Source organism: Molossus molossus, unplaced genomic scaffold (genome assembly GCF_014108415.1).
Source record: "Molossus molossus isolate mMolMol1 unplaced genomic scaffold, mMolMol1.p scaffold_m16_p_6, whole genome shotgun sequence".
NCBI classification, from domain to species: domain Eukaryota; kingdom Metazoa; phylum Chordata; class Mammalia; order Chiroptera; family Molossidae; genus Molossus; species Molossus molossus.
Genome location: NW_023425399.1, coordinates 25,656,590 through 25,683,627, shown reverse-complemented (window position 1 = coordinate 25,683,627; position 27,038 = coordinate 25,656,590). Strand labels below are relative to the sequence as shown.

The 27,038-nt window shown below is 49.5% G+C and overlaps 1 protein-coding gene across 1 annotated transcript; it reads left to right on the top strand.

Moving 5' to 3' along the window:
* Positions 1 to 592: 592 nt before the first annotated feature.
* On the top strand, positions 593 to 14,192 carry PDYN (prodynorphin). Its single transcript, XM_036245096.1, has 4 exons — positions 593 to 732; positions 1,943 to 2,000; positions 10,553 to 10,700; positions 12,080 to 14,192. Exons 3-4 carry the CDS (start codon positions 10,572 to 10,574, stop codon positions 12,719 to 12,721), a joined length of 771 nt encoding a protein of 256 aa, XP_036100989.1. The 5' UTR covers positions 593 to 732; positions 1,943 to 2,000; positions 10,553 to 10,571; the 3' UTR covers positions 12,722 to 14,192.
* Positions 14,193 to 27,038: the final 12,846 nt, after the last annotated feature.

The following is a 27,038-nucleotide window of genomic DNA, read 5'->3' as shown; positions in this document are numbered from 1 at the left end:
TTCTACCGGTCTCTTTGGGCATCCTCATGTCTGACAACCGGGGCACTCTTTGTTCTGGTTCTGACTCTCTGAATCTTTGTTTTGCTCTCTGTTTGTCTGGCTCTCTCTCTCCATCTGTCTTTATATCCATCTGACTCTCTCTCTCTCTCTCTCTCTCTCTCTCTCTCTCATCTGTCTCTATATCTCTGTCTGTCTGTTCCTCTCTCACTCCCCGTTGGTGTCTGTCTTTCTCTAACTCTTTCTGTCTCTGCCCTCCCTTACGTCTCTCTCTCTTTTTTTTTTCTGTGAAACTCTCCTGGAAATGCATCAAAGACTGAAGTGGCCAGATTTCAAATGACAAACAGCACCACACCCAGAATCCACCCCCTCCCCGCACGGCTGCTTCCTCCTCCACATCCCCGTCATGAAGCCTATTGTGTGGGGCCCAGGGAGTTCAAGTTGAAGGGCCCTAGGGTCTGCGCCTCTGACTGCTCAGAGCTACCTCCCCATTGGCTCTGAGCGGCTTGTGCTCAGCAAGGGCTGAGCGATAGGGGAGGCTCTCATCCATAAAAGGGGGGTGAGGCACCAGAACTGCCATTCGAAGGGGCTTTGGTGGTGCTCACAGCTGCCTCTTTGGCACCTCCTTCCAAGCCGGAGTCAGGGCGGTCCTTGAGTCTTGGACCGGCCACCTGCTACCACCCTGCGACCCGACCTGCTCAGGCAGAAGCTGCCCAGGGACAAAGAAGAGCACAGGTAATGCCCAGAGGGGCTGGGATCTCTCCTGGTTTTGTTTTGCCTGGTCCTCTGGACTTGGAGGTGGTGGGAGCTCGGCTGGGGGAGTTTGGGTTTGGGTCTACTGATCTGGGAGACACAGTTACAGTTAGGAGGCTAGTTTACAAAAAACAGATCAGTGGGCTGCTCTTTGGAATTTCTCTCTCCCTAATGTCCTGGCCTAAACAGGTGGACACCCCCACCCTCACCCCTCTCTGTTTTAGCTCCAGGTCTTCTTGGTCCTACAATCCCCCTCACAGCTGTTCCCATGTGAAAATGGGACAGTGCTCTGCCTCGAAGATGTGAGTTTTAGCTAATCAGAGTGCTCTGAAAGGTCATTGATTCTCACTGGACTTGAGAGAACAGGGGCTTGGGGACAATAACGAGATTCGGGGCTCTGGTATTTACCGTGAATCATGTACATCAATGTACGACCAACTTCAGCCTCTTCGTTCTCCTTGGGTCGTGTGTAATTGCTGACAGAGTGCTGGTTTGAGTGGCTCCCTTTGATGTAATTCCACGCAGACATGAAGTTTGGGGCTGTCTTGTTGGGAGAGACTAGGGAACGAGAGGGACCAGCCAGGAGCACCAGCCTTCACAGGGTTTTACTTGTCAATTTTACTTTGAAAGGACTTGTTGCTTTCATGTAAATTGCAGCCGGAGGAGTGCAAGTCAGGCAGGAAAGACCTCTGATGCCAAAGCCATTTGCTCACGGGTAAAGATAGCCACATTCAAAGAGAGTGTTACAGGATCTGAAAGTTTGGCTCTAGCAAAATGCTGGTGAGTTTTCAGGGAAAAAAACAAACCAAACCAAAAACCTGCCCACGACTCCGAGGTTGAATAGTAAATTCTGAGACCCGCTACTTTTTCCTGGGTATCTTTTGTGTAGAATCTTGATAAACATTCCTTAATTAAGCCTTCAAGCTGCTGAGGGGGAACAAGCTCTTTCCCTTATTGGATTTGATTTCAATTCCCCTCCCACAGATCGAAGCCTTCATTACCATCTTTCTTGCAGGGCTGGTAAAACAGACAAGGCTTGTCTTTCTAATTTGACAGGCATTCCAGCCAAGATCCAGTGCAGAACATTTCAGAATGTGAATCCTTGCCGCCTCATTTTCTCCCTGCTGCCCCCACCCCATTGAACCTGCCACCCCAACCCCACCTCTTCTTGCCTTTTGTTCTATTTTTGCAGGTCATTTATCTCCAGGCTTTGAGATCTGCGTGGGGAGCTGGTGCAGCAGCCCAGGCGGGTGAGTTACACGCCTGGGGGAGGTGTGCGTTTGCTGAGGGGATCTCAAGCCCTCCGCCTTGCCCCAGGTGAGCTAGAGGTGTGATGGGTGGCAGGTAAATCCTGTGATCTCAGGCAGCTTGAAAGGGATGTCCTGAGGAACCCAGCACATTTTAGCAGAGCAGGCAAAGAGACCAGCCCTGGGGCTGTTTGAGAAATTTACAATTCCCTTAAAACACACATGGAAAGGGATTAGGGTCTTGAGGGAACTCTGTACAGCATCGAAAGCATCTAAATGTCTGTCTCACAACACCGAGACAGTGCTAGGTTCAAAACCTGCCACTCATTTGCTGTGTGGTTTGTCCCTGTGTGGTTTGTAGCTCTCCCTTTCTGAGCATTAATTTCTTCACCCGTACAATAAGGATAATAATAATATTCACTTCCTTGGGTTATTGTGAGACTCCTATGGGATACTGTACTATGCCTGGCACTTACTAGGTCCTCAGTAATGTTAGTAGGATTGCTCAGGTTTTCATTGTTCCAAGTGGCAGAGTTGGACCTCCTCCCTCCCGCCAGTCTGATCATCAGATAACTCTGATCACCTCGCTCCATTATGTCGTGTGCAGTATCTAGGAAAGAGGATCTAACGTCCACCCTTTCCGTGTGTGGGGCCGGCACTGATGTCCCCTCCCCACCTCATTCTCTCCACACAGCAAAAGACTTTATTTCTCCATTTGATCGATCGTCCCTGACTCCCCGGCCCACTGCCAACCTCCTCGGGTCATTCTCACACAATAGTTGTATTTATTAGATGTCTTCCATCAATCTGAGTGGGATCAATAGTTGGTGGTTTGATTTCAACGCGTGTCTGAGAATGTGTGTCCAGCTAGATGATTTCTCTCATCCTTTTCACTCATCGCGGCTCATAAATGTTGGTTAATCTCACGGGGTTTGACAAAGGTCTAAAACGATTTCACTAAGACAGAGCTGGCCATTGTGGTGGGCAGTAAACCTTACTGGACACACCCTGGTTAGCCCCGGATCAGGCCCTGGCAGTGGAGAGGTGTCCCTGAGTTCTTTGAAACTGGACCTCATTGACTCCTCCCACTCTGGGTCTAGGTGATGCTCTTGGCAGGAGGAGGGTAAAGGGCTCAGGTCCACCAGACACATCCCCTGGCTTGGGGGCTCCTCTCTGAGGCCATCCAGCCCTCCTGCTGGCCAGAGGGTCGGCTGCAAACTGCAGGCATATTCACCAGGGGGCAATCTGTCCACCCTCACGGGGCTCCTTGACCTGTAACTGGACAGTTCAGTTTCACCTGACACGGGTTTGCGGAGCAGTTACTATGTGGTTGGGTCTTTGGTCCACTGGCAGGAGGAGAGAACTGGTATTTGTGATTCACATAGTAGGTCAACCTCCTGAATTAAAGTCCACTTCTTTTCCTTCCTTCTCTCTTATTTTGTTCCCTTCCTCCCTCTCCTCTTCCTTTTCCTATACCTTCTTCATTGCATTCCCATTTACTCTCTTCATCTCTATATCTCACCTTTATTTCCTTCTCCCACACTGTGTATCATCTTACTCTTGGATTTTCTAGGTGTCATTTCTCTGTTTCTCTCTGCATGCCAGCTGGCCTCTGCTGCTCGTTTTAAGACCTCTCCCTCCCCTCCCCCTCTCCCCCACCCTGTCTGGTCCACCCTCCTTTTCCTTCCTTTCTCCCCAGTCCTCAATTGCATCAAGTGACAATGGGTGGGTGTTCCCTGTGAATCCTGCTTTTGAGATACATTCTTTAAAAAGTGCAGTTAGCAGTCCCGCCGTGACCATCAGATGCAAGGCTGTCTTTCATTCTGGTTTCTGGACGGCACGTGGCCTGAGACAGCGGCCGGCCCGCGGCGAGGGCCCCCAACCTGTGTCTGTGTTTTAACTCTTGCGGGACTAAATGGTGGCTTCACTCTCCATTCAAACCCGAGCCCCCCATTTCCCTAAATTGATCCTCCATTCTTTGCTAATGATGCTAAAGGCCTAACAAAAGCACAGTGCTCTGGTTTTTGGGGATCCCTTTGCCAGCCCACTAGAGACCCACAAAGATGATCTTTAAATATTTTTGAGTGAAGTAAAACTGCTGAAATCATCTCACCTTCAGGACAATGAGAGTTTGGTGGGGGATATAATGGACATTTTGTGCGTGCATCTCGGGCGGTTCATGGAAAGGTCACGGACAGACTGTAACCCAGCTTCTGCTGTGTCCTTGCCTGTTGGCCTCGACCCAGTCATTGTGCTTTTCTGAGTCTCTGTTTCCCCATCTAGAAAATGGGACTCGCGGTGCCCAGGCTACTGGATTCTCCTGAGGGTTAAAATGCAGTCCTTGGAATACAATGGATAGCAGTGAGCTTGGCTCCGCAGCCGTGCCTTAGACGGCGGGTGCTGTATGGACTCAGAGAAGTTCAGCTCTGCCACACGGTCTGCGCTTGGGACCTTGCAGGCACTTCGCCTCTTGGTTCTCACTCCTCCCACCTGGAACCTGAGGCTGTAATTATAGCCCCTGCCCGGCTGGCTCCCCCGGAGGCCGGGCGGCCCCCAGCGGCAGTGCAGTGCTTGTGGGCTGTCGTGGTGTGTGCTGTCGGAGGGTCATTGAAAGGACGCCATCTCTCCCCTCCGAGTCACGCCCGGGTGTGGGAGGCCCCAGCTCCATCTCCAGTTCCCTCCTGACTCATGATGTGACCTTAAACAAGTGATTTCATTTCTACCTTTTCCCATTTCCTCTTCTATCAAATAGGGATAATCATATGCGATAAAGTGCTTGGAGAGATAATTGCGATGTTAAATCAAGCCATTATTATTCCATGCTGGCTTTTTAAACAAAAAGTGCTCCCTGTTCCTCCAAGCCCTCTGAATACAATATAGAAATATCATCCAGAGGAGATAATAGGACAAGCAGTTTCTAGTCTTTCAAGAAACTCTGGGCCTGTGGTTATAAAAGGTCCTGCCCTGACCGCGTGGCTCCCTGGAGTGTCGTCCAGCGCACTGCAGGGTCGCGGGCTTGATTCCCAGTCAGGGCACATGCCCACCTTTCGGGTTTGATCCCCGGTCAGGGAACATGGCAACCGATTGATGTTTCTGTGTCACATTGATGTTTCTCTCTGTCTCCCTCTCCCTTCCACTCTCTCTCTCTCAAAAAAAAAAAAAAAATCAATATAAAAACCCTCACTATTTCTAAAAAAAAAGGGGGGGTGCTACTATGTACTGTATGTGCTGGCACGACAAACAATGCTGTCTTAGTCGGTCCTCGTGGAGACATGGTAGGAAGGTGATACCCAATTTACAGATGAGGATATTGAGGCTTGGAGAGAGGAGTGATTTTCCTTGAATTTCCCCAAGAAAATCAGCTTTAAAACGATCAGAATAGTTAGAATTATAGAACGGTTGTGGAATTAGTGAAGGCAGGAGTCAGCGAGCTGTTCTGTAGAGGGCCAGACGCCAGTATTCCTGGCCTCCGACTCTCACGGCTCCTGCTGCGATCGGCAGCCCTGCTTCGGAGCACGCGGGCAGCACGGACTGCGGCAGCGAGCGGAATGGGCATAGAAACGAGGGGACGAGAAAGAGATTTATTGTGAGGCCTTGGATCATGTGACGAGGGAGGCTGGTGAGTCCCACATTTCCTTTCTCAATCGAGAAGAGCCACCCCCTCCTCCAGCCTCTGCTTCCCTCACTGGGCTGTCACAAAGCACCACGAGGCAGTGGCTAAGGAAATGCTTCCAAAACTCGGGAGGGCGGTGAGGAGGCCCTCTGGCCTGCCACGCCCTTCACTGTGGGCCACGCGAGCCCTGCAGTGGGGTCTGTGTGCCCGCTGCCACCCCTTGGGCTCAGCGAGGGGTTTGCTGTCTACCTCTCATACGGAGAAATGGCCAAGCTCCTTGTCTCCTCAGCTCATCCCAAATCAGAGGTGCCAAGCAGGCAGGGCTACCTCCCATGTATGACTTCCAAGCACATCCCCATAGCAGAGGCGAAAATACTCCCCTGGGGCCCACGTGACATTTGCTCAGTAATTTGTTTATTTCACGAAAGGAAGGAAACAGGATTTCTTAGGAAAATCTCAGGGCTGATGAGTCTCAATTAGAGTCACCTTTTAACCCAGAGATATCTGGTCAGAAAGCTGAACTCTCCCACTTCCAAGCTGACTAACCTTCTCTCCCAGCCTCAGTCTGTCCTCTGTGTGTTGGGTATAAAGACACTCACCTCTGGGTTGTTGTGAGCATTGGAATAATGTGTGTAAAGTGGTCACACACAGCCTGGCACCCAGTAGGCTTGAGAAGTGGTGGATTGATGCGACTACGAATAAGGAGCACTCAGCCGTGCCTGGCACACAGTAGGTCCACCATAGATGGCAGCCCATTCATTCAACAACTTTTTTTGGTTGTTTCCTGTGTGTCCTGCCCTATGTTATCACTCCTCTTTGCCCTCTTCTTTTCCATCTCCTGTGGCCCAAGTGATATCGGAATGGAGCCTTCATACTTTACTCTTTACATCACCTACTATGTGCTAGACACTCTGCACATGATCGCGTCTTCAGTTCCTACACCGACCCTCGGAAGCTTTATCACCAGCCGCCTTTTGTAGCGAGGGAAGTGCGGCACCACAGAGCGCGGTGCTTTTCCCGAACTGGTGATGAGTGGGGGCCTGGGATCTGAATCCACATTCCCTGCCGCTTGGTGATTCTGCTTCTGGGCCAGGGAGGAATCAGAGGTCTCACCCCTCCTTTCTCCCCACCTGGACCCCTCCCACCCATGCTGCTCCTCCCGTTGTTAGAGTGCAAGGCTACCCAGGGGTTGCAAACTTCAAGGTCTATCAGGTGCTCAACAGGGAAGCCACAGGGTGGGGACAGTGGAGACCACGCTGCATGGGGCCCCTCTGTGACGGATAGAAGGCAGATTAGAATGCAGGCCTGATCATGGAGACATTTAAAATGTAAAAATATCCCAATTGCAAAATATGGGCAACAGTGAAAAACAATCCCTGTGCAACTCAGAACACCCTGCGCCCATGTGCTCAGCTTGTCCTACAGGGTCTAGTTTGCACCTTGGACACTGTGCCAGGCTGGGGGCAGGAAACCAGAGACCTCAGCGCCCCCGAGCCTGCCCGACCCCCAATTTCTGCATCCCTGTGGTTGAGAAAATGGTAATTATGCAATAGAGCCAGCATAGGTGACTGTGGGAGCTCAGAGGAGGGGCCTAATCCAGACAGACTTCCTGGAAGAGGCCACTGAGCTGAGTTTTGAAGAACAAGTAAGAGTCATCTGGGTCAGAGGGCGGTGGGAGTGGATGGGTGGGGTGAGAAAGGCCTTCCAGGCAGAGGGAACCACGTGCGCAAAAGCTTGGGAGACGGGGTGCTTGCTTTGGAATTGCAGGTGGTGTGGTCAGGCCTGGGTCAGACAGGGCTCACACCCAGTCTGGGTGCAGTGCATTTGCTGGGGTACCTTGGACAGATGGCATAATCTCGCTGCGCCTCCATTTTCTCATCTGTAGGATGGGGAGAATATTAGTTCCAGTCTTGAGAGGTTGTTATAAAGACCCCTTATATTAAGATGCACGTGGGACTCTGAGCCCTGGTCAATGTCAGCTGTTCTCAGCACGAAAGCCCTTGAACCCCTGACACAGGGCGGGCTTCCTCTCAAAGGCCATGGAGCGCTGGATGCACGGCAGGGCGGCAGCCAGACTGGCACTTCAGAATTGTCCCCCCTGCCCTGGCTGGTTTGGCTCAGTGGTTAGAGCGTCGGCCTGCGGACCAGAGAGTCCCGGGTTTGGTTCCCACTAGGGGCACGTACCAAAAAAGAAAAAGAAAAAAAAGAATTGTCCCCGGCTGCTGTGTGGACGGTGTCTCGGAGGCTCCAGGAGGCTGCTCTGGAACCAGGAGGAGGCTCTGGGCGGGGGGGTCAAAGGGGCTTGGGCAGTACACCGTGGTTACCAGGGTGAGCCTTGCACCCAGACTGCCTGGGTGCAAATCCCAGCTTAGCCACCTACTAGCTTTGGAACCTTGGCAGGTGCCGTAACTCAGTTTCCCCATCTGTAAAGCAGCATGACAACAGAGCTCACACCACGAGGCTGCTGTACGTATAAACGAGTTCATCCTGAGAATTACTCAGAACATCTTAAGTGCTTCACAACCATTAGACCAGCTAGAAGTATTATTATTAAATATAAAGTTAATGGATGAAAGCAAAAGATGCTGACACTGTTTTTGCCCGGGACAAAGCCATCTCCAATCAGGCCTCCCGCGGCAGCAGCCACGCTGTGCGGGGAGCCCCCCCAGGCCTGAGTGGGTGGTGCAGGCTTCCCCCGAGCTGGTTAATTCACTGCTCATCTGTGCGGGCCGGGCCAGCCGTCGCTGGCATCAGAGAAAATGTGAGCTGCCTGCTCTGTGCCTGCACATGCGAGGCACAGCTCGCTCGCCTGGACCCCACATCCGTGCGGCAGCTGATGCATGTGCGAGAAACTCGAGGGCAGGAGAGCCGTGGTGGGGACACAGGTCACCTCAGTTTTCTCCTCTGAGCCTCCCTGCTTAGGGGAGCAGACCCTGCCCGGCCAAAGAGAGGCAGCCAGACCTGAGTTCTCACCTGTAACTGCTCTGCAAACTTAGGAGATTTACCGCGCCTCTCTGAACACCAGTTTTCTCATTTATAAAATGGGGATATGATGCCCATCTCTCAGAGTTGGGTGAATTGAAAACAATATACAAGTCAAAGACCTGTGCACGGGCCCTCTGGGCCTCATGGAAGGTTCAGCCGTTAATGAGTCAGCTGTTCTAGAATTGTGATCATTAAGGGCACATGTGTGGGGAGTCATACAGGATGGCCTTGCACCCCAGCTTCCCCTCGCTGGGGAGATGGCAATGCCTGCCTCACTGGGGAGGAACAAATGAGACCTGTCCCTGACAGCGCATTTGAGGTGTCAGGCTACAAGGAGCAGGCAGGAGGAGCATGGAGCCCTGCCCCGGGTGGGTGTCCTGGGGGAACTCCCCATTTCCACTTGGGAGAACTGCCTTGTGCCTCTGTGGACTGGCTTTGGGTCTTGATATTGGGTTTATAAGGAGTCAACTATGAAAGGGACAACTTTTAACAGGCTGTTGTGAAGCATTGATTCATGTGCCTCACATGTATCGAGGGCCTACAATGTGTCGGTCAGAGTCGTAGGTGTTAAGATACAACAGGGACTATGACCAATAGCATTTGTGCCCTTAAGGAGCTGACATTTCAGTGGGGAAATAACAAACAACAGACATCAAATAACAGGACAGCGTGAGGTGGTGATGCCAATACAGCAGGGGATGTGAGAGAGACCTGGGAAACACTATGTACAGGGGTCAGCGAACACCTCCCTAATGAGGGGACATTTAATTCATTTGATTACAAGAAGGAATGACCCATGGGAAAATCAGGTCAGAGTACTGCCGACAGGGGAACAGAAAGGGCAAAGGCCCTGAGGTAGGAGCCAGCGTGGTATGTTCGAGGAGCAGAGAGAGCGAGTATTGCAGAGACAGACAAGGCACAGCCCCTGCCCTCATGGAATCACAGTCTGTAGCCCCACACAGCTAATTACCAAACAGTGGAATGTTTTGATGGAGGAGGCACACGTGACTTGGATAATACAAAGGAGGAGCTCTCCATAGAGCCTGGGAATCAGGGGGAGCTGCCTGGATGAGGTGATAGCTAGTAGGGGACCTAAATAACAGTAACAGAAGAAGAGAGGAAGGATTTCCAGGCAGAGGGAACAGGGTGAGCAAAGGCCCAGAGATGGGACAGGGCCTGACAGATTCATTATGGTAATTGCAAGTAGCCGGATGGGGTTGGAACCCAGAGCTGAAGTGCTTAGGTGTAGGGGGGGACTGAGGGTGTCCCTGACATTAGGAGGTCTGATCGCATAAGTAATGTGCTGAGCAGGGCATTTCAGGCAAGCAGGAGGGATCAGAGAAGGAGCCGGAGGCGGGGAGGCCAGCATGGAGAGGGGTGAAAGTGGAGCTATGGCCAGGGGAGCAGAGAGCCAGGGTGGAAAGGCAAACTCCAGAGACCTCATGCGGCAGAGAGGCCAGGCCCGGGGATGGCCTGAGCAGCTGGGGACAAAGACAGACGGAAGCCTCAGAGAACCCACAGAAGCAGATGGCCGGGAGTCTTCTGGCTTGGTGGGTAATCAAAGTGGATTTTGACGGATGACTGACTCAGGTCAAGTCCTGGCTTGTCCACTGCCCAGCTGTGTGGGCAGCCACGCCCTGTCTCTGAGCATCCTCTTCCCGTCTGCCCATGGCACAACCTACTGAAGAGCTGTTGGGCGGATTCGGTGTGAACTGTGCAGGAAAGCTCCTAGCACACAGCAGAGGCACTCAGCGCGTGTTAATTCCTTTCCTCGACCCTTGGCCTTGGGCAGCCACCATGCCTCTCTGGGCCTCTGCTTTGTCATCGGTAGAGCGGGGACCAGAATGCTTGCGGTGTAGTGCTGCCGGCAGAATTGATGAAGAGACTGCAGGCCCAGGACATGCCCCCCAGGATGGGCGATCAGAGATCTCATTATCTTCTCCTTCTCCCTCCCCAGCAGGAAGACACGAGACAGAATGGCGTGGCAGGGGCTGGTGCTGGCTGCTTGTCTCCTCGTGCTCCCCTCTGCCTCCACGGACTGCCTGTCCCACTGCTCCCTGTGTGCTGTGAAGACCCAGGACGGGCCCAAACCCATCAACCCCCTGGTAGGTTTCAGGCAAGGCTCCTGGATGCGCAGGCTCTGGGGCCAGTGGAAGGGACCATCTGCGTGGGGTCCAGAGAGGGAAGGAGGTGGGCCTGGGCAGTGGTGTGCCTGTCCTGTAGACTCGGCCGATCGGTGCAGGTCATGTCCTGCTCTGTGTCAGCCTGCGAGCCAGGGACCGCTGTTTTCTAGCTCCCAGTCCCTCTCCAGACTTCACCAGCACGTGCTGACTTATGTCTGAGACAGAGACTCAGGTTTCCAAGGAGCCCGATGCCTGGCAACAAGGAATGTCGTTCATGAGGTGAGCTGACTTTGGGAGTCAGCGTCCTCAGAGTAACTTTTCAGGGCTTCTTACCGCCAGGCTGATGGGCACCTCCAAATCTGATCACTCCCATGGAAAGAGCTCTTCCACCACCCTGAACACCAGGGTCTGGGGGACGGGACCCACGCCTGGGCTCCTCGCCCGGGTCTCAGCCTCTCTTGGCCCAGCCTTACTGGCTGAGCTCTGAGCCAGGCTTCCCCCTGCCCCTCCCCCGTGACAGCAGTCCGGAGTAGAGGCACCACAGTGTGTGGACAGAATGCAGGCTTGGCTCTGCTACCTTCTAGCTCCATGACCTTGGACACTTCTCTCTGGGTCGTAGTTTCCTCATCTGAAAAATGGGGGTCATTCCATGAAATGATGATGAAAAGTATTAAATTTATGATTCTAGTCACTCTTTATTGAGATGAACACAGCTTGCCAGGTGCTGCCCATACATGATCCCAGCAGAGAACAGTGGTTAAGCATGAGGACTCGTGCCATTAGACTTCCTGGGTCCAAGTTCCAGAGTTGTCCAGTATTGTCGTTGTCATCATCATCATCATCATCATCATCATCATGATGTTTGAATTCTCCCAACACCCTATGCATTAGATATACTATTGTCCCCCAGATTTGATGAACCCTCAGACAACCCCTCATGTGTTCTTTCACCACCTGCATTGACTCTGTCCTGCTCTATAGAGTTTCTGCAGCATCATTCACACCTAGGAAAGGTTGGGAGAACCAACTACTCTCTGGAGGAGACGGTGAGCTCAGCAGAGCACTGTTGGAAGATCTTCCCTCCAGTTTTGGCATTGCCACCTGTAGCCATGTGCCCTTGGGGAAGCTGTTTCATTTGCCCACATCTGTTTCCTCATCTTCCACATGGGCACCAAGTCACCTACCCTTATCACCACTGGAAGCATTCAAGTGGGAAGCCCGGGGCTTAGTGATCACAGCTTGTTTTGATTTTTCTCAGACATTGGACTGAAGACTCTCTGGGGTGGGGGGGTGGGGTACATGTGCTTTGACAATTTGGTGGGAGGGATGTTACTACTGTGGTCTTTTGTGGTCTTTTGCAGATTTGCTCCCTGGAATGCCAGGCTGCCCTGCTGCCCACTGAGGAGTGGAAGAGGTGCCAGGACCTTCTGTCTTTTTTCACCCCCTTCCCCCTCGGGCTCAATGGTAAGGAAGACTCGGAGAGTGAGGCAGCTTTGGAAGAGGCCTATGATGAGCTGGCTGAGCACAAGGGGCCCGTCCTGAAAGAGCTGGAGAAAAGCAGATCCGTCCTCAGAGCTCCAGCAGAGGAGAACGTCCTGAGCAGGGGCCTGGCAGCGAAGCTCGGGGGTCTCGCTGGCAGGTTGGAGGAGGGATCAGAGTCAGAGCTGATGGGGAACACCCGGCTGAATGATGGCACCATGGAAGCTGGAGCACTGGATTCTGACGAGGAGGACCCCAAGGAACAGGTCAAACGCTATGGGGGCTTCTTTCGCAAATACCCCAAGAGGAGCTCAGAGGTGGCTGGGGAGGGAGACAGGGATGGGGAAAAAGTGGGCCACGAGGACCTGTACAAACGCTATGGGGGCTTCTTGCGGCGCATCCGCCCCAAGCTCAAGTGGGACAATCAGAAGCGCTATGGTGGGTTTCTCCGGCGCCAGTTCAAGGTGGTAACTCGGTCTGAGGAGGACCCCAATGCCTACTCCAGAGAGCTTTTTGATGCTTAAACACCTCCCTGTCATGGAGGCGAGTCAGGAGCTTCCCCCAAATTGGGGTGCACTGACTCTTCCTACGTGCCCCATCCCCAGGCTCTGTTCAGCATCGTCCACACAGCATCCAAACCCAGCCGGCCCCTCTTCTGCCGGGAGCGCAGTGTTTGTCTGGGTCAGTGAGGGGGGAGGGGGAAGGTTCGCCTCTTCAGTAGGCTTGTGCTTGGCTCAGACCCCAGACCTCTAAAACCATTGCTTTTCATATCAACCCTTCCACCCCATTCATGGGACTCCCCCGTTCCAGAAATCCAGGCTGACTTCTTCGTCTCTGTAGATCTGTTGTTTCCGAGATTTGCTGATCACATGTCCCTCTCAAAAGAAAAGTAAGCATACCCTATGCAGAAATACTTGTTTATCATAAAACACAGGAAAGGTAGAAATGTAAAACAAGAGAAATAAACAAATAGAAATCTTAATATTTTATTCCCAAACCTCAAAGGACCTCCTGTGCACCCCACTTTGAAGATAATGCTTTGGGTAAAGCGCCCAGATGCTGCCTTATATTGGAGCAGGAGTTTCTACACTACAGAGTTCAGTCTTCTAGCAGATTAAATGTGCAGTCGGTGTACTCTGAGTTCTTGTTTAGAAACACACAACTTGAAAAACCGAGTTCCTGGACTTCAGTCCATCTTGGTACCTTGGACAGCGCCCAACTTCTCACAGCGGGTGCGAGCGACAACCCCTTCCCTACTTGGTTGCGGAGCGCAATATTCATTTCTGAATACTGAAATGATCAAGGAGGGAGTGAGGCAAACCAATTTGTTCTTTGCAACAAACAAAATGTGGACCAGTTCCCTCAGCCCTCATTAAACTAATTAAACTGATTGGAATCACACTCCTACCCCAGGATGAACTGAAGCTGAGTCGAGTGGATGAGGTTAACCACAACCATGTTCTTGAACAGTTCAGTCTGCCACCAAGAGGCCAAGCCATCTGGCCAAACATATGCAGTGGACACTGGGTAGGGAATCCAGGAGCAACAGCGAGAAAGCGAAAAAGGCCTCCTCAACCCCAAGGGTGATTCTTCCCTCTCAGTGTCAAAATTAAAACCAGAAAGAGAAAAGAAATGATTAAGTGCTTGATGCCAAGTGAGCTCCCTGGATGCAAATATCCTAGAATCAGAGGCAGAGATCTCCTGATGCCTTGATTTCAATCAAAGTTCCCTCTCTGTCTCTCCTGCTCACTTGTCCCCAGGCACGACATGGTTTGTGGGTCCAGGAGGCTGGGCTGGATAGGAGAGGAAATGGACTTGAGTTCCGTTCGTTTGTATAAGAGCCTGCTGAGCACACCTCTTCTTTCCCAACTCCCAGCTCTCTCATGATGTTCTGAAATGTATTGATTGTTTTAGGGTTATTTTGTGTGCTTTTCAAAAATCCCATTTATGCAATTTACTTGGAATTTGCTTAATCCTTGGTGGGCCTGTGTTATTTCTCACTCCCTCAATACAATAAATAAATAAAATTGCTGATGACTTGGGGGCTGTGTGTATATATGCCTCAGTCCCCAGAGAGTGAAAATACCATTTGCAGAAAAGTGTGCTGGGAAATGAAAAATACACCGCACACACACACACATTTTAATGTTAGGAAACTAAATGTAATAAAAAGAGCACACATTTTAGAGTGACATAGCCCTAAGTTTGAGATCTGTGTGACCTTGGGTAAGTCAGTTGGCCTCTCTGTGCCTTAGTTCAATAAAATAAAGACCAAAAGTGCCAACTTTGCAAGGTGGCTGAGAGGATTAGATGCAACTATATGTGCAAAGCTCCTAGAGCATAGTAGGTGCTCAGTAAATGAGGGTTTCCTTCTCTACATTGTCTTACAGAACAAGTAGCAGAGCTCAAGCACCTGGCAACACAGTAGGGAGAGCAGGGGGAGGTACTGCAGAGGGAGCCTGAAACTCACGGAAATTAAAATGGACAAGGTCTCTGTTCTTACGGAACTTACAGTCTAGTGGGGGAGACAGAAATAAACAAACAAAATTATAAATCTAAAATTAAACTAAATACACTGAAAATATAATTTAAATTAAACTTTGCATAGTTGTAATCATGAAGGAAACAATTAGAATTTAGTAATAATAGGTAATAGGGGTAGGGGGGGAATCTTCCTAGGATGGTCAGGAAATCCTTTTTGAGAAATATTTCATTCTTGATATTCATAGGATCATCAAGGTTGGGGTTAACTTTTCCATCCACCTACCCTGTGCCAAGATTGATGCATTGATAATAATTTTTGTTGTTGTTAATTCTCACTTGAGGATATTTTTTCCATTGATTTTTTTAGAGAGAGTGGAAGGGAGGGAGGGGGAGAGAAACATCAATGTGAGAGAGACGCATCAATTGGTTGCCTTCTGCATGTGTCTCGATTGGGGCCAGGGATCAAACCTGCAACCCAGGTATGTGACCAGGAATTGAACGTGAGTCCCTTCAGTATGCAGGCCGACACTCTAGCCACTGAGCACACCAGTCAGGGTGATAATTTTTAATCTGCTTGAATGCTTTTACTTACCTGGATTTCATAACATATTGCTACTTCTTAATGATTCAGTGTTGAAAAGTTTCATCTTCATGTTGGGTTGAAATTTAGATTTCTGTCACTTTTACACATTGGGTCTTGTTCCTGCTGTCTGCTAGCTCAGAAACTTCTCTAGGGAAGACTTTTCTGTTACCTGAACATAAATAGCTACTGACTATCTTCAATAGTTTGTAGAAACACACAAAAAAATATATGTATATATACCCCAGTAATTGATTGGTTCACATAAATAAAGACTACAGGTATCAGCTTCAGGTAGAGCTTGATCAAGGGGTTTCATAAGGACACCAGGACTTCTCCATTATTAGGTTCTTTTCTGTGTTGAACTAATTTTAAGACCCCACATGCTTTTTTATTTATTTTTTATTTTTTAGATAGAGTGGAAGGGAGGGAAGGAGAGAGAGAGAGAAAGATTGATGTGAGACAGACACATTGATTGGTTGCCTCCTGCACAGCCCTAACCAGGGCCGGGGATCAAACCTGCAACCCAGGTACATGACCCCGACTGGAATCGAACCTGCAAGCCTTCAGTCCTTAGGCCGAGGCTCTAACCATTGAGCAAACCATCCAGGGCAAGACTCCACATGCTTTTAAGATGTCTGACAGCAGCTCCAGGCTCCACCATGCAGGTTTAAGTCCCACATCCTATTTTCACAGCAAATTCCAATTAAAGTTTCATTGCAACCATCATTGGCTGTGATGGGCTCATATGTCCAATCCTGGGCTAATGCTAATCTTTGTGGATAGACTAACACGATGCTATGACTATTCAGAACTGAACCACATGGATACCACCGGAGCCAGGGATGGAGTCATCCCCACTCAAAGCAGCTAGACCAGGAGTGGGAAAGAGGGTGGTTCTCAAAAGGGAAATTGGAGTGTGGTTCCCAGCAGGAGAATGAATGAATGCCAGACCACCAAACAGTAGATGGTCACCCGGCCCCCCTAGTGAGTGAGGTGGCTGGGTAGAGAGTGGGGCAAACTGGAGAGTGTATGCCATGGGAACAGGGCCACGGGTAGCCAGATCTGACTTTTAGGAGACAGCAGAAATCTGGGTTTGTTTTTTGTTTTTTTTTCAATGTAGGCAAGTGATTTTTTAAAAAAGTATTGAGCAGGACAAACAGCAACATGTTTGGGATGAGACACCTCACTCTTTAACTACTCTTTTGTGCCCTCTTTTTTAAAATGAGAGACACTCCTTTTTGTTTATGTTTTCCTTTTTAATTTTCCCCATACAGTGTGGATTCTAGAATGCTATTGTTCTGGAATTCCTTTCCTGGCCGCATTTCACTTGGTCCAGGAGGCCTGCCCAACGGGGTGGAAAGAGCGTGGCTCGGGGCCACAGAGACCTGGCTCAGATCCTCTTTTCTGGGGACTCCGGGCCACTGCACCTCACTGGGCCTCGGTTTCCAATCTTCAAGCGGGGAGGAAAGCACCGAGTTCTCCGGACAGTGGTGAGGATTGGGCAGCGCAGTTAGGATGCATGACACGCAGGTGCATGGCGTAGCTACTGCCCCTCTGAGGGGCGGTGCCTCTGATTGCGGTCTTCCAGATGTCACCTGAGTGAGGTGGAAAGGACATAATTCTCCAGGTGATGAGAAAAGGGTGAAATTAAACATTTTTATTGACTATAACATGTGCCATAAAGTGTACTTAATCTTAAGTGCCAGGCTCAATGGATTCTTATATGTCTACACCCCTGTGGCCACTACGCAGTCACAATACAGAACATTTCCAGCACCCCAGAGGGGTGATTTTTTTTTACGAGCTGTTTGTGGAGATGGAGAGCAAGCCAGAGGAAGAAGTGGAATGAAAACATCACTGGCCTTGCGGAGTCCCGGTTCTTTGTCCACGTCACCAAGGCCACTGTGCCGCCATCACAAAGCAGGCATTGGTGAAGGGATGCCAATATCCCGGTAACCTTAAAAAAGCATGTTACTAATAAGCACGCAGTTTCCACGACAACGCCGTACACCACTGCCAGCGAGGAAAGTCTTGTCATAATGATCGTGACCATCATAATGACCCCTCGGATTCAGATCACCCCTCTCCCCCCCACTCCCAGCCCCTCACACAAACAAGCCCAGCGAAGGGGCGTGCCTGTTCATTAAAGGCCCCAAGGCGAAGACAACAAAATCCCCATGATGGTGTCAGAAACAATGGGACCCTAATAGATGTCATGTCAGCGTCCTTGATTCATGTCTCCTTTCATTGTAGTTGTGGAGATTTGTAACAAAGGTTGGTAATTACCCGTCTAACATGTAAATGTGCACGTAAGTTGCGCTCCCTCCCCATTTGTCTTGCCTCTGTCTGACTCAGTCCAAGCCCATTATTCTTGTCCCCAGGGCTCCTCTCATCCTTAGTCTCTTTTGATGTGAAGTTCGCCCTCTGAAAATGCCCACCTGTCTCACTCTTGAACCCACTACTACACCAGCATGGCCCTCAGACCTGCCCCGGTGCTGGGGACAGTCGGGAGCACCTCCTCGACCCTGGTAAGACCCCTGTGGTGTTTGCACTGGAGAAGGAGCCCTGGACAGAGAGTCGGGGGACCTGGGGACCTGAGTGTGTCCTGTCTCTGCTAACTGGCCCTGGGAGGTGGGCTTCAGGACAGTTTTCTGCAACGTGATGTGGGTGACACAGCGAGGGGCTTTGTCCTCTCAGAGCTGGTACATAATACCCGCTCTGCATCAGGTACTGTATCGTGAACGATGAAGCCAGCGCCCGGAGTGGCTCCGTGGGTGGGACGTCCTCCTGTGCACCGAAAGGTCACTGCTTAGGCTCCAGGTCGGGGCATATGCCCGGGTTGTGGGTTTGATCCCTGGTTGGGGAGTGTGCAGAGGGCAACCGATCAGTGTTTCTCTCTCTCCCTTCCTCTCTCTAAATGTGTCCTCAGGTGAGGATTAAAAATAAATAAGTAAATATTAATAAATTTTATAAAATGATGAAGCAAGTGACCCTCAGTTTCCTCATCTGGAAGTGGGGCTGACGAATTCCACCTTGGTGGGTAGTGGGGTCACATAAGATGCAGGGACAGTGTCTGTCCCAAAGCTGCTGCGTAATCAGTGCTAATGCCCTCCTTCCAAATTCATCTGATAATTTGAAGGATGTTTACTGAGCACCTGTTGTGCACCCTGCCCTGGGGGAGGGGCCGGGCGGCAGCAGTGGGTGACTGAGCAGAGCCCCTACTTCACAGGGTGGTGGTGGGGAGACCAGCTGTCTATAAGCGAGCAGCTGGGTCAGCACTTCGGTAGGTGCAAGTGTGTGAAGCAAAATAAAAGGAGGTGACATGCGTGATGGTAGGTGGGAGGTATTATTCGCAGAGATCACGAAAGTCTCTCTGAAGGGGGACATTTGACCAGAGATGTGTAAAAGGCAGGGGCATGTGGGTGTCTAAGTGGTGGGTGACAGCATTTCAGGCAGGGGGACAGCAAGTACAAGGGCTCACGGTTGTATAAAGAAGGGTAAGGATGCTGCGGGGACGAGTGAGGGCAGAGGGTAGGGAATAGGTCACAGAAGCAGATGGAACCAGATTGCACAGACCCCCCCACTCAGTACTCACCACTGTCCTGGTTTCTGCTGTTGCCCTGTGGGATGAGCAGAGACTCCTTAACTCTCAAAGTGCCCTGGTTCGAAAAACATGTCATATTGTTGTCCAATTTATGGACCATGGAAAGGACCTTGACTCTTGATCCGGGTGAGAGGGGCACTGGAGGGTATTAAGTGCAGGAGCGACACTATTTGACGTGGATTCAAGTGGATCAGGCTGGCTCCTGTGTGGAGAGCAGGCTGCAGGGAGCACCAGGGAACATTCTGTGGTCCCAGCAGCAAATGGTACCCTCCAAAGGTGTAGGACCCAGGAATGACCCAGGCCCAGTGTTCTCTCCTTATCAGGCGGCCTTGGGCTTCGGGACCACTGGCAGGCAGAGGCCAGGTCTCAGAACACAGCCCGTGGCGGTGGATTCACTTAAGACATCAGTCTGCAGAAGCCAACCGGCTACACCCCCCACTTCTGCCCCAACCCGTGGTCTAAGCCTTGAAAAATGTAGACTTGTGGTTTGAGCTTTGCGTCTTTGTGGAGAAAAGTCCCTGAATTGGGACTTGCTTTACATAAAGGATGCATCATTGGAAAGTGTATAAATCAGATTTTTGCAAATCAAATTGTATTTTAATGCACTAGGGAATATTGCCATTCAATTACCTTATTGATTTTACAGATTGCAGCAGTGTCTCTTGCCCATTAAGGAACATTTGAAAACTCAGCAAAGCATCAAGCAGGCTCAGGTGAAATGAACAACCAGGGTTCAGACATCATAGGTTTACTGAGCCCTCCCTCTGAGCCAAGGCACAGTGGAGATCAAGACATGCATAACTTTGCCTTCAAGGACAGTTCGGCAGGGAAGACCTCATGGAACAAATCACTATGAAATATAAACGAAGGGTTTCTCCGGGGAGGCGTGTGTAGCAAAGGGAGTTGTGGGGGTGGAGAAAGAGGCCTGTCTGACCGAGGGGCTGAGAAGGCTTCCAGATGTGACTTGGAAGCTAGATCTGAAGGAGGAGCCAGCGTTAGCTGGGTGTGAGTGCGAGTAAGTGCCAGGCGGGTTCTCAGTAGGACCAGCATGGGCGGTGGTCCAGAGGTGGAAGGAATCCTGTGTGCTAAGAGTCTGGAGGAAAGCCAGGACCTTAGCAGGAACATGGAGAGGAAGCTGGATCACGCAGGACCTGCAGGCCGTGTTGTAATGCTGGGCGGCTTTATTTCACGAAAGGGAAGCAAGTGGAGGATTTTAAGCGAAGAAGTGACATGATCAGATGTGCTGAACCAGAGTCTTCTAGAACAGGGTGAGGCATAAATATTTGTACATACACCAAATAAAACAAATATTTGACTCCATCTCTTAGGGGTAGCTGTGATGAATGTTTCAGCATAGCTCCTTCCAGGGTCGTTCCCCTGCCTGTCTCTGAACACTGGAGCAGATGTTCTTCTCTTTCAACATTAGATGCCTCAAGCTCTTTTTACACATTCTCTGGGAGTGTCATTTATACATCAACATAATGATCACAGTTCACAAATTGCGTACACCATGACTACTCAAGCATTCCCTGATGGGTAGAGACAGAACATCCCCATTGCCCGGGATATTCCCAAGACTGTGCTTTAGCTCTGATGTCATGATTAATAGCACCTCTTTCACTTTTAAAAGAGTCCCGGATGAAAAATGATCGAGTCACCCTTCCAACGGGATAAACATTTGAGTTGCTTACATTATTGCGAATATTATTGTTACTGCTCTTGTAAATAACCCTGTGATGAATATATTTCAGTCAATCGGCTTAAATAAACTATGTAGTCACAACAGTCCTTGCTAAAAGGACCCTCAGAATTCACCTTGTTGTGTTTGTCAGACTTAGCTGCCCATGTGTTTCTGCCACACCCACTCGTGACCGACACCATCCTGCCCTAACACTTAAAAAATTTAATGTGCTTTTCAAAAACATCTTAAACTGCGGAGACTGAGTGGATTAAAGAAGGAAACCTTATGTTCCTACCATGAGTGAAAAGGCAGTATTCTATTCTATGAATAGCAGTGGCATAACAATGAATTCAAGGAACAATAATATGAGGGACCAGCTCTGGGCTGCATCTTGCTCGACACGGGAGAAGAGAAAGCGTTGAAGTATATCAGGGATGTTAAGGCTCCAGCATCAGAGGGAGCTTTTCTCTTTAACAGAATCAGGTTTCAAAGAGCATGTCTCCCTCTGGGGTTCCTGGTGGAAGGTGGAGCCCAGCAGCATCACTGAGGGCGAAGGTAGCTTCAGATCACGGCTTCGGGCGTAGTAATGAGTTTGGAATTCACTCCAGGGTTTTAAGCACAAAAGCCGTGTGGCTGTACCCTGTTTTCAGGTAATGAATGCTGCTCTGTGCCGAGCCCTGGGCTGTCACTGAACTCGCTAAGTCACTCGTACATTCATTTTGGGGGCTCACAGGCTAGCTTCCTGTTCGGGAGTTCACGAGCTAGAGGATGAAACAGTGATGAATAAAACCCCATTTTAACTTTCTATAAATTAAATGCTGTAAGAGCTTTCATTAAAAAAAATTAATGGACTATTTTTTAATTTTAGATTTACAGAACAATTGAATAAAACTCCAGAGAGTCCCATGTACCCCATCACCTCCCCTAGTACATCCAATTTCCCCTGCTATCTAACACCTTGCAGCTGTTACAGTGTGAGCCAGATTTGATGCATTGTTATTTGGGTTCACTCTTTGTGCTGCATATTCTATGGGTTTTTACAAATGCAGGATGACATGTGTTCCCGATTGGAGTATCATACAGAACAATGGTTTCACTCACTTAAAAATGCCCTGCACTGCCCTGGCCAGTTTGGCTCAGCGGTTGGAGTGTTGGACTGTGGACCAGAGAGTCCCGGTTCGGTTCCCGCTAGGGGCATGTACCAAAAAAAAAAAATAAAAAAAAAAAATCCCTTGCACTCCATCTGTCACCCTCCACCTCCCTCCTCTAACCTTTGGCACCCACTGATCTTCTACTGTCTTCACAGTTTAGTCATCTCCAGAATGTCATATAGTTGGAATCATACAGTGCGTAGTTTTTGCAAATTGGCTTCCTTCGCTTGGCAATATGAATTTAAGCTTCCTTCATGTCTTTTCATGGCTTGATAGCTCATTTTTTCTCAGCCCTCAATATCAGTCTGTTATCTGGATATACCACGATTTAGTTGCCCATTCACCTACTGGGGAACATCTTCCAAGTTTGGGCAATTATAAATAAAGTGGCTATAAACGTCCTTGTGCAGGTCTTTGTGTGGGGGTAAGAGTCCAACTAAGAGCTTTACTTTCTATGAAAGTTATTTTATTCCTAGATAAAGTGATTTTTATTACTTTTGATGGGTAAGGGTGAGATGAGATCGTTTGGTTCATTCAAAATAAGACCAGAAGGGTGGAGCGGGAGCCATGGGATTGCCGAGCGGGAGCATCCCCGGCAGAGGGCCAGCAGAGCAAAGGCCCTGAGGTGGGAGCGCGCAGGCGCCCGGGAGCTGCAGAAGGCCAGTGCGGAGAGGTGCAGTGGAGGAGGTGGAGTGAGGCAGCCTCCAGGCCACAGCGAGCATCTGAGACTCTGTTGCCAGTGCTCTGGGAAGTCCCGGGGGCCTGAACGCAGGCAGCTGAGGGGCTGAGCACTAGAAGGTGTTGCAGACATCATCTCAAGGATCTCCCTGCAGCTCCATGGGGTCGGAATACAGTCTCCACCTGCAGATCGGAAGACAGGCTTGGAGCAGGAGAAAGCTCACCATCTCTGCCTGATTCTACCTCAGGGATGTTTTAGCACCGAGCACCCAAAGAGAGAGAGATGCAGAATCCAAAAGCAAGTCTCCGAATATCCATCCATCTGAGTTGCAGTCTGGGCAGACAGCAAGGTAGGAAACAGCTTCAGAATTCAATTATGCTGTAAGGAGATTAGCAAAGGAAGTCGGCTTTGACCTCAGGGGCAGTGGGTGGGCGAGGCTGGGAGTGTGTGGGGTGGGGGCTATAGTTTCGGATCAGACAGAAGAATTAGGTAATGGGTATGGCCAGAATCTAATTGCTGTGAGACCAACCTCTTTAGAGGAAATGGAGTTCCTTGTTGTCATGGCAACCAGTTTTAAAAGGGCTCAGATGTTCATCAGCACAGGAGAGAATCACCCTGGACACTGAGTTATCTGGTTCCCGCAAGAATCTCTGGTCCACAGGTGCATCAGGATTCGGTTCACCCAAGACTCACAATGATGACGGCTTAAACCAGATCAAAGTTTCTTATGAAAAAGTCAGAGGTGGCCAGCCTAGGGCTGTGCCTTATTTAGCGTTTGCTGCGTATATACACTGCCTTCAAACTTAGTGGCTGAAAACAGGGGCGATTTCTTTCTCCTATTCTGTGTGACGAGGGAGCGCCTCCGTGCGGGTTTCACCTGGGCTCCCTGACCCGGGAGGTCGGCCTCCTTCTCGTGCCTGGCAACTGGTGCTCCTGGCTGGGACCCTCGTCCTGTGCTAGGCCACCTGACTTCCTCACAAGGGTTTCCGCTCAGGACTCCAAAAGGACAGATGTGGAAGCTGTGTGGCCCCGATGGCCTAACCTCAGAAGTCACCAACGCCGGATTCTGTTGCATAGGACTGAGCCAAGCAAGTCACAGGACCTGTCAGGATTCAGGGCAGGGAAACAGACTTCATCTCTTGCTGGGAAGAGGGCAGAGTCACATTGCTAAGAGGCACTGGGACGGAGGGGATCTTTCCAAATAATCTATCACAAGCTGAAATAGATGCTTTGCTTCATGAAATCACCAGACTCCCAGGATCCTTCCAGCAGCTCACCACTCCACCATCCCTAGAGTGGGGCCCTTCCTCATGGTCCAAGAGAGTAGCTAGACCCGAACACCACACCCATGGTACAGGTGGCAAGATGGAGGAACAGACAAAAAAGGTGGGTGAGAGGGAGGACACACAAACTCGCTTTCTTTTCAGACAGGTTTCTGGATGTTGTCACAAAACATTTCTACTTAGATCTCACTGGACAAGATCTCAGTCACATGGCCATGCCTAGCTGCAAGGGAGGCTGGAAAATGCTGTCTTTATTCCAGGTGGGCAAATAAATGCTCATTCAGAATCTGAGGTCCTAGTTCTGTGGAGGAAGGGGAGCGTGGGTATTGTGACCCAGCTGTTTCTGTCACAATATGAAACCTTTGCCTCTGAGGTGGTACAATGTACTGAAAGAAGTCACCCCAATCCACTTAGGATGTAGAGACATCCCTTCATTAGGCAAATGACTGTAACTCTGCAAAGACCCATAGAAATCAAACCCATATCGTGTATTTGTCATTTAAAGTATTTATAACATTGAAGAGACTTTTTTTTTTGTTGGCATATTAGAGTATGAACAAATTAGCCTTGTGACTCCAATTTAAAATGTGTAATTGATTTTAGACTCATGATTCGTCTGTCAAGAAGCATACAAACCTTCTTATTCTAAACTTACAAATGAGACCAGAATGTATAAGAGATCTTGAGACTCACTGTATGTACAGTTTTTAAATTAGATTTTCCAAAGCAGTTTAACTACTTTGGAAAGTTTTGCTTGTCAGGTCAGGCAATGGAAGTGTTTTAAAAGGAAATTGAATGTGTTAAATTAGTAAGCCCTGTGTACAATGCTGAAGATAATTCAATTAACCAAATTTGCAAATGGGATGGATCGTTTAACTGTGTATGAGTGGATTGACCATTAATCAAAAGCCCCTGGAAAGTGACTGTATAGAAAGAGAAGAATGGTTTGTAAATTGAACTTACAGGCTCAGAAACGACTACCTTATTTTTAAAAAGCTACTGTAATACATTGAATATTAAAGAAATAAAAAGCACTTATAAGAAATTTTTTCTGTAGACAAAAAAATCTTCCTGACACTGACATTCCCAAGCTTACTCGAGTTAAGTTGGGATTTTGGGGGTGACCCCAAAGTCCCTGCTTGTGCCCTGGCCATACAGTGATGCCAGCCTTGGGGACGGGGTGGGGGAGGGGAAGGAATTGGCAGGACAGGACACCTGACTGGACAGGCTGGGGCAAGAGAAAAGGCATCGGGGATGAACTGCCTGCAGGCTGGGCTCAGGTGTATGTGCTCGGAGCCCACGCGGCTGCAGGAGCTGCTGGGAAGATCCCCACTGCCGCATCCCATCATCTAACCTCCCAAGGTCACACATTGGTCTTCACTGGAGGCTTCCCTTTGGAGAGAGGAAAGAGGTCCTGGGAGACACTCATGAACCCAGGGCTGACACCGAGGTCCTCAGAAAAGTTCTGGAAACAGGGGCTAATCCCTGAGCCATCTCTGAGCTCTGTGTCTAGGAAGAAACAAGTCCCAGACATAATAATAATAATCTGAAACAATCATCTCTGACGTCTGTAGCAGTGCGGTGGAGCCTCACCCAGAGACTAGGTTCTGGCTATGCGCCCCTCCCCCGCTGCTCTGAGTCTGGGTGCTCATCACTGCTGCGCTCTTCCCAGTAAGTCTACCCTCCCCCACCCCAGGACCCAGGCTGCAAAATACCAGTCCTTCATCTCATGTGGGTGCCATTCATGCTCTAGAGCTCACCTGGTATCAGGCTGAAGCTAGTCCCCAGCTGAGGCCACTTTCTTGCTTAGCAACATGTGTAAAGCACTGTTGGCCACCAGGGAAACTCATCTGAGGGTCAAAATTTTTGCTTGCACCTCTGTTCCCTCCCCATGCTGGGAAGCCATCACTAAAGGCCCTCAGTGTTTGTGGGATGAAGGACTTGACTTATGCAAAGCCCTGGCACATAGTAGGTCCTCAAGTTAGTGCCCATTGGCTACCCACAGGCCCAGTCTCTTCTGTAGTTATCCAGGGAAGACTCAAAAACATCCTGTTCCTCTGTCGTGCCCTTGCTCCAGCCTCCAGGGCTGCACCTGGTCTTCATGGCGACAGGAGGAAGGTCCAACTCTTTTGAGTAGGTCTCCAAAGATGCTGCATCTACAGGAGGTGGCAGCAGCGAGGCAGGTGGCTGGCAGTTACCCGTGTCTGATCTGGGAGCGCCCCCTTGTGGCTAGATAGAGCAATACCTGTTGAGAGAGGTTTTTCCACCATCCAGGTGGTCTTGTGGTTCAAACTCCAGGAGACAAAAAGAAAATGAGGATTTAAGGCAGGAGCTCAGGTACCTATTTAATATAAATGGGCAGTCGTTAGCATTACGATGAGAAGTCTTCTCGGTACTTCCTATGAAAACAGGCTGCTCTTCAGTGCTGTCTTTTCTCTTTGGCTGCAAGTGACGAAGTAATTTCTCACCACAAAGAAAAGGAAATAGGCTTTGCCCTCGCTCTCATCTGTACCGGAGGAAAGGGAACCTGGCAACTGGCTGGCAGAAATTTAAGCTTCACTCGAAAACAAAGCACCTTTCTTTCTCCACCCATTCCATCTTTCCTCCACTCAAAATTTAAAATAAAGATGAAGACAGATCCAGCTTATTTAGTCACCTAGCCTTGTCAGAAGCTCTGGGAGAAATTTTACACAATAATGATGACGCTAAAAGCCACAATAATAAACTATAAATACCGAGGGCTCTCAGCTAAGATCGAAATGCCTCAGTGGAGGAGTATTTCTGGAGTACAGACCAGAATCCCTGGGCGGTGCTATGGTTTCAATCCAGCTGCTCAGATGTATAAATCCAAGTGTGATTCTGGGAGAGGCGAGACATAGTAGGAGCTTTGTAATATTAAAAATATATATCCAGAAGGTATTTCAAGTAGTACAAAAATGGGGAGAACTAGAGTGAACTAACATTTGTTGAGCCTGTTTTATGGCCTTGTAGCTCTTACTATTGCATCTTTACAATAGCCTTAACAAATAAAAACAGTCACCCCATTTCATAGATGGGGAAACAGAGGCTCAGAGGGGAAAAAAAGGGGTCAATTCAAAGTGACATCATTGAAAAGTGAAGGGCTGGAATTTGAATCCAAATCTTTTAATGTTAGCTTTGAGATGTGCCAAGCACTGAGTCAACTGGTCTACCAACCAGTTATTCATTTATTCATTTATTCAACAGATGTTTATTGAGTACCTGCTGTGCACCAGACAAACATAGCTATGATTGCTTGGGTGGTCCAGATTACCCATGGCATTTCCTCATTCACTACTTTTGTTCATCAACTCTGTTTGTTCTTAATTTTCTTCATGCAAAGAGTTTACTTAATTAC

Bases quoted from the DNA above. Each gene is read 5' to 3' on its own strand.
- PDYN (XM_036245096.1), top strand. From the start codon at position 10,572: ATGGCGTGGCAGGGGCTGGTGCTGGCTGCTTGTCTCCTCGTGCTCCCC. The intron at 10,701-12,079 runs GTAGGTTTCAGG...GGTCTTTTGCAG, and splicing joins CCAAACCCATCAACCCCCTG to ATTTGCTCCCTGGAATGCCA.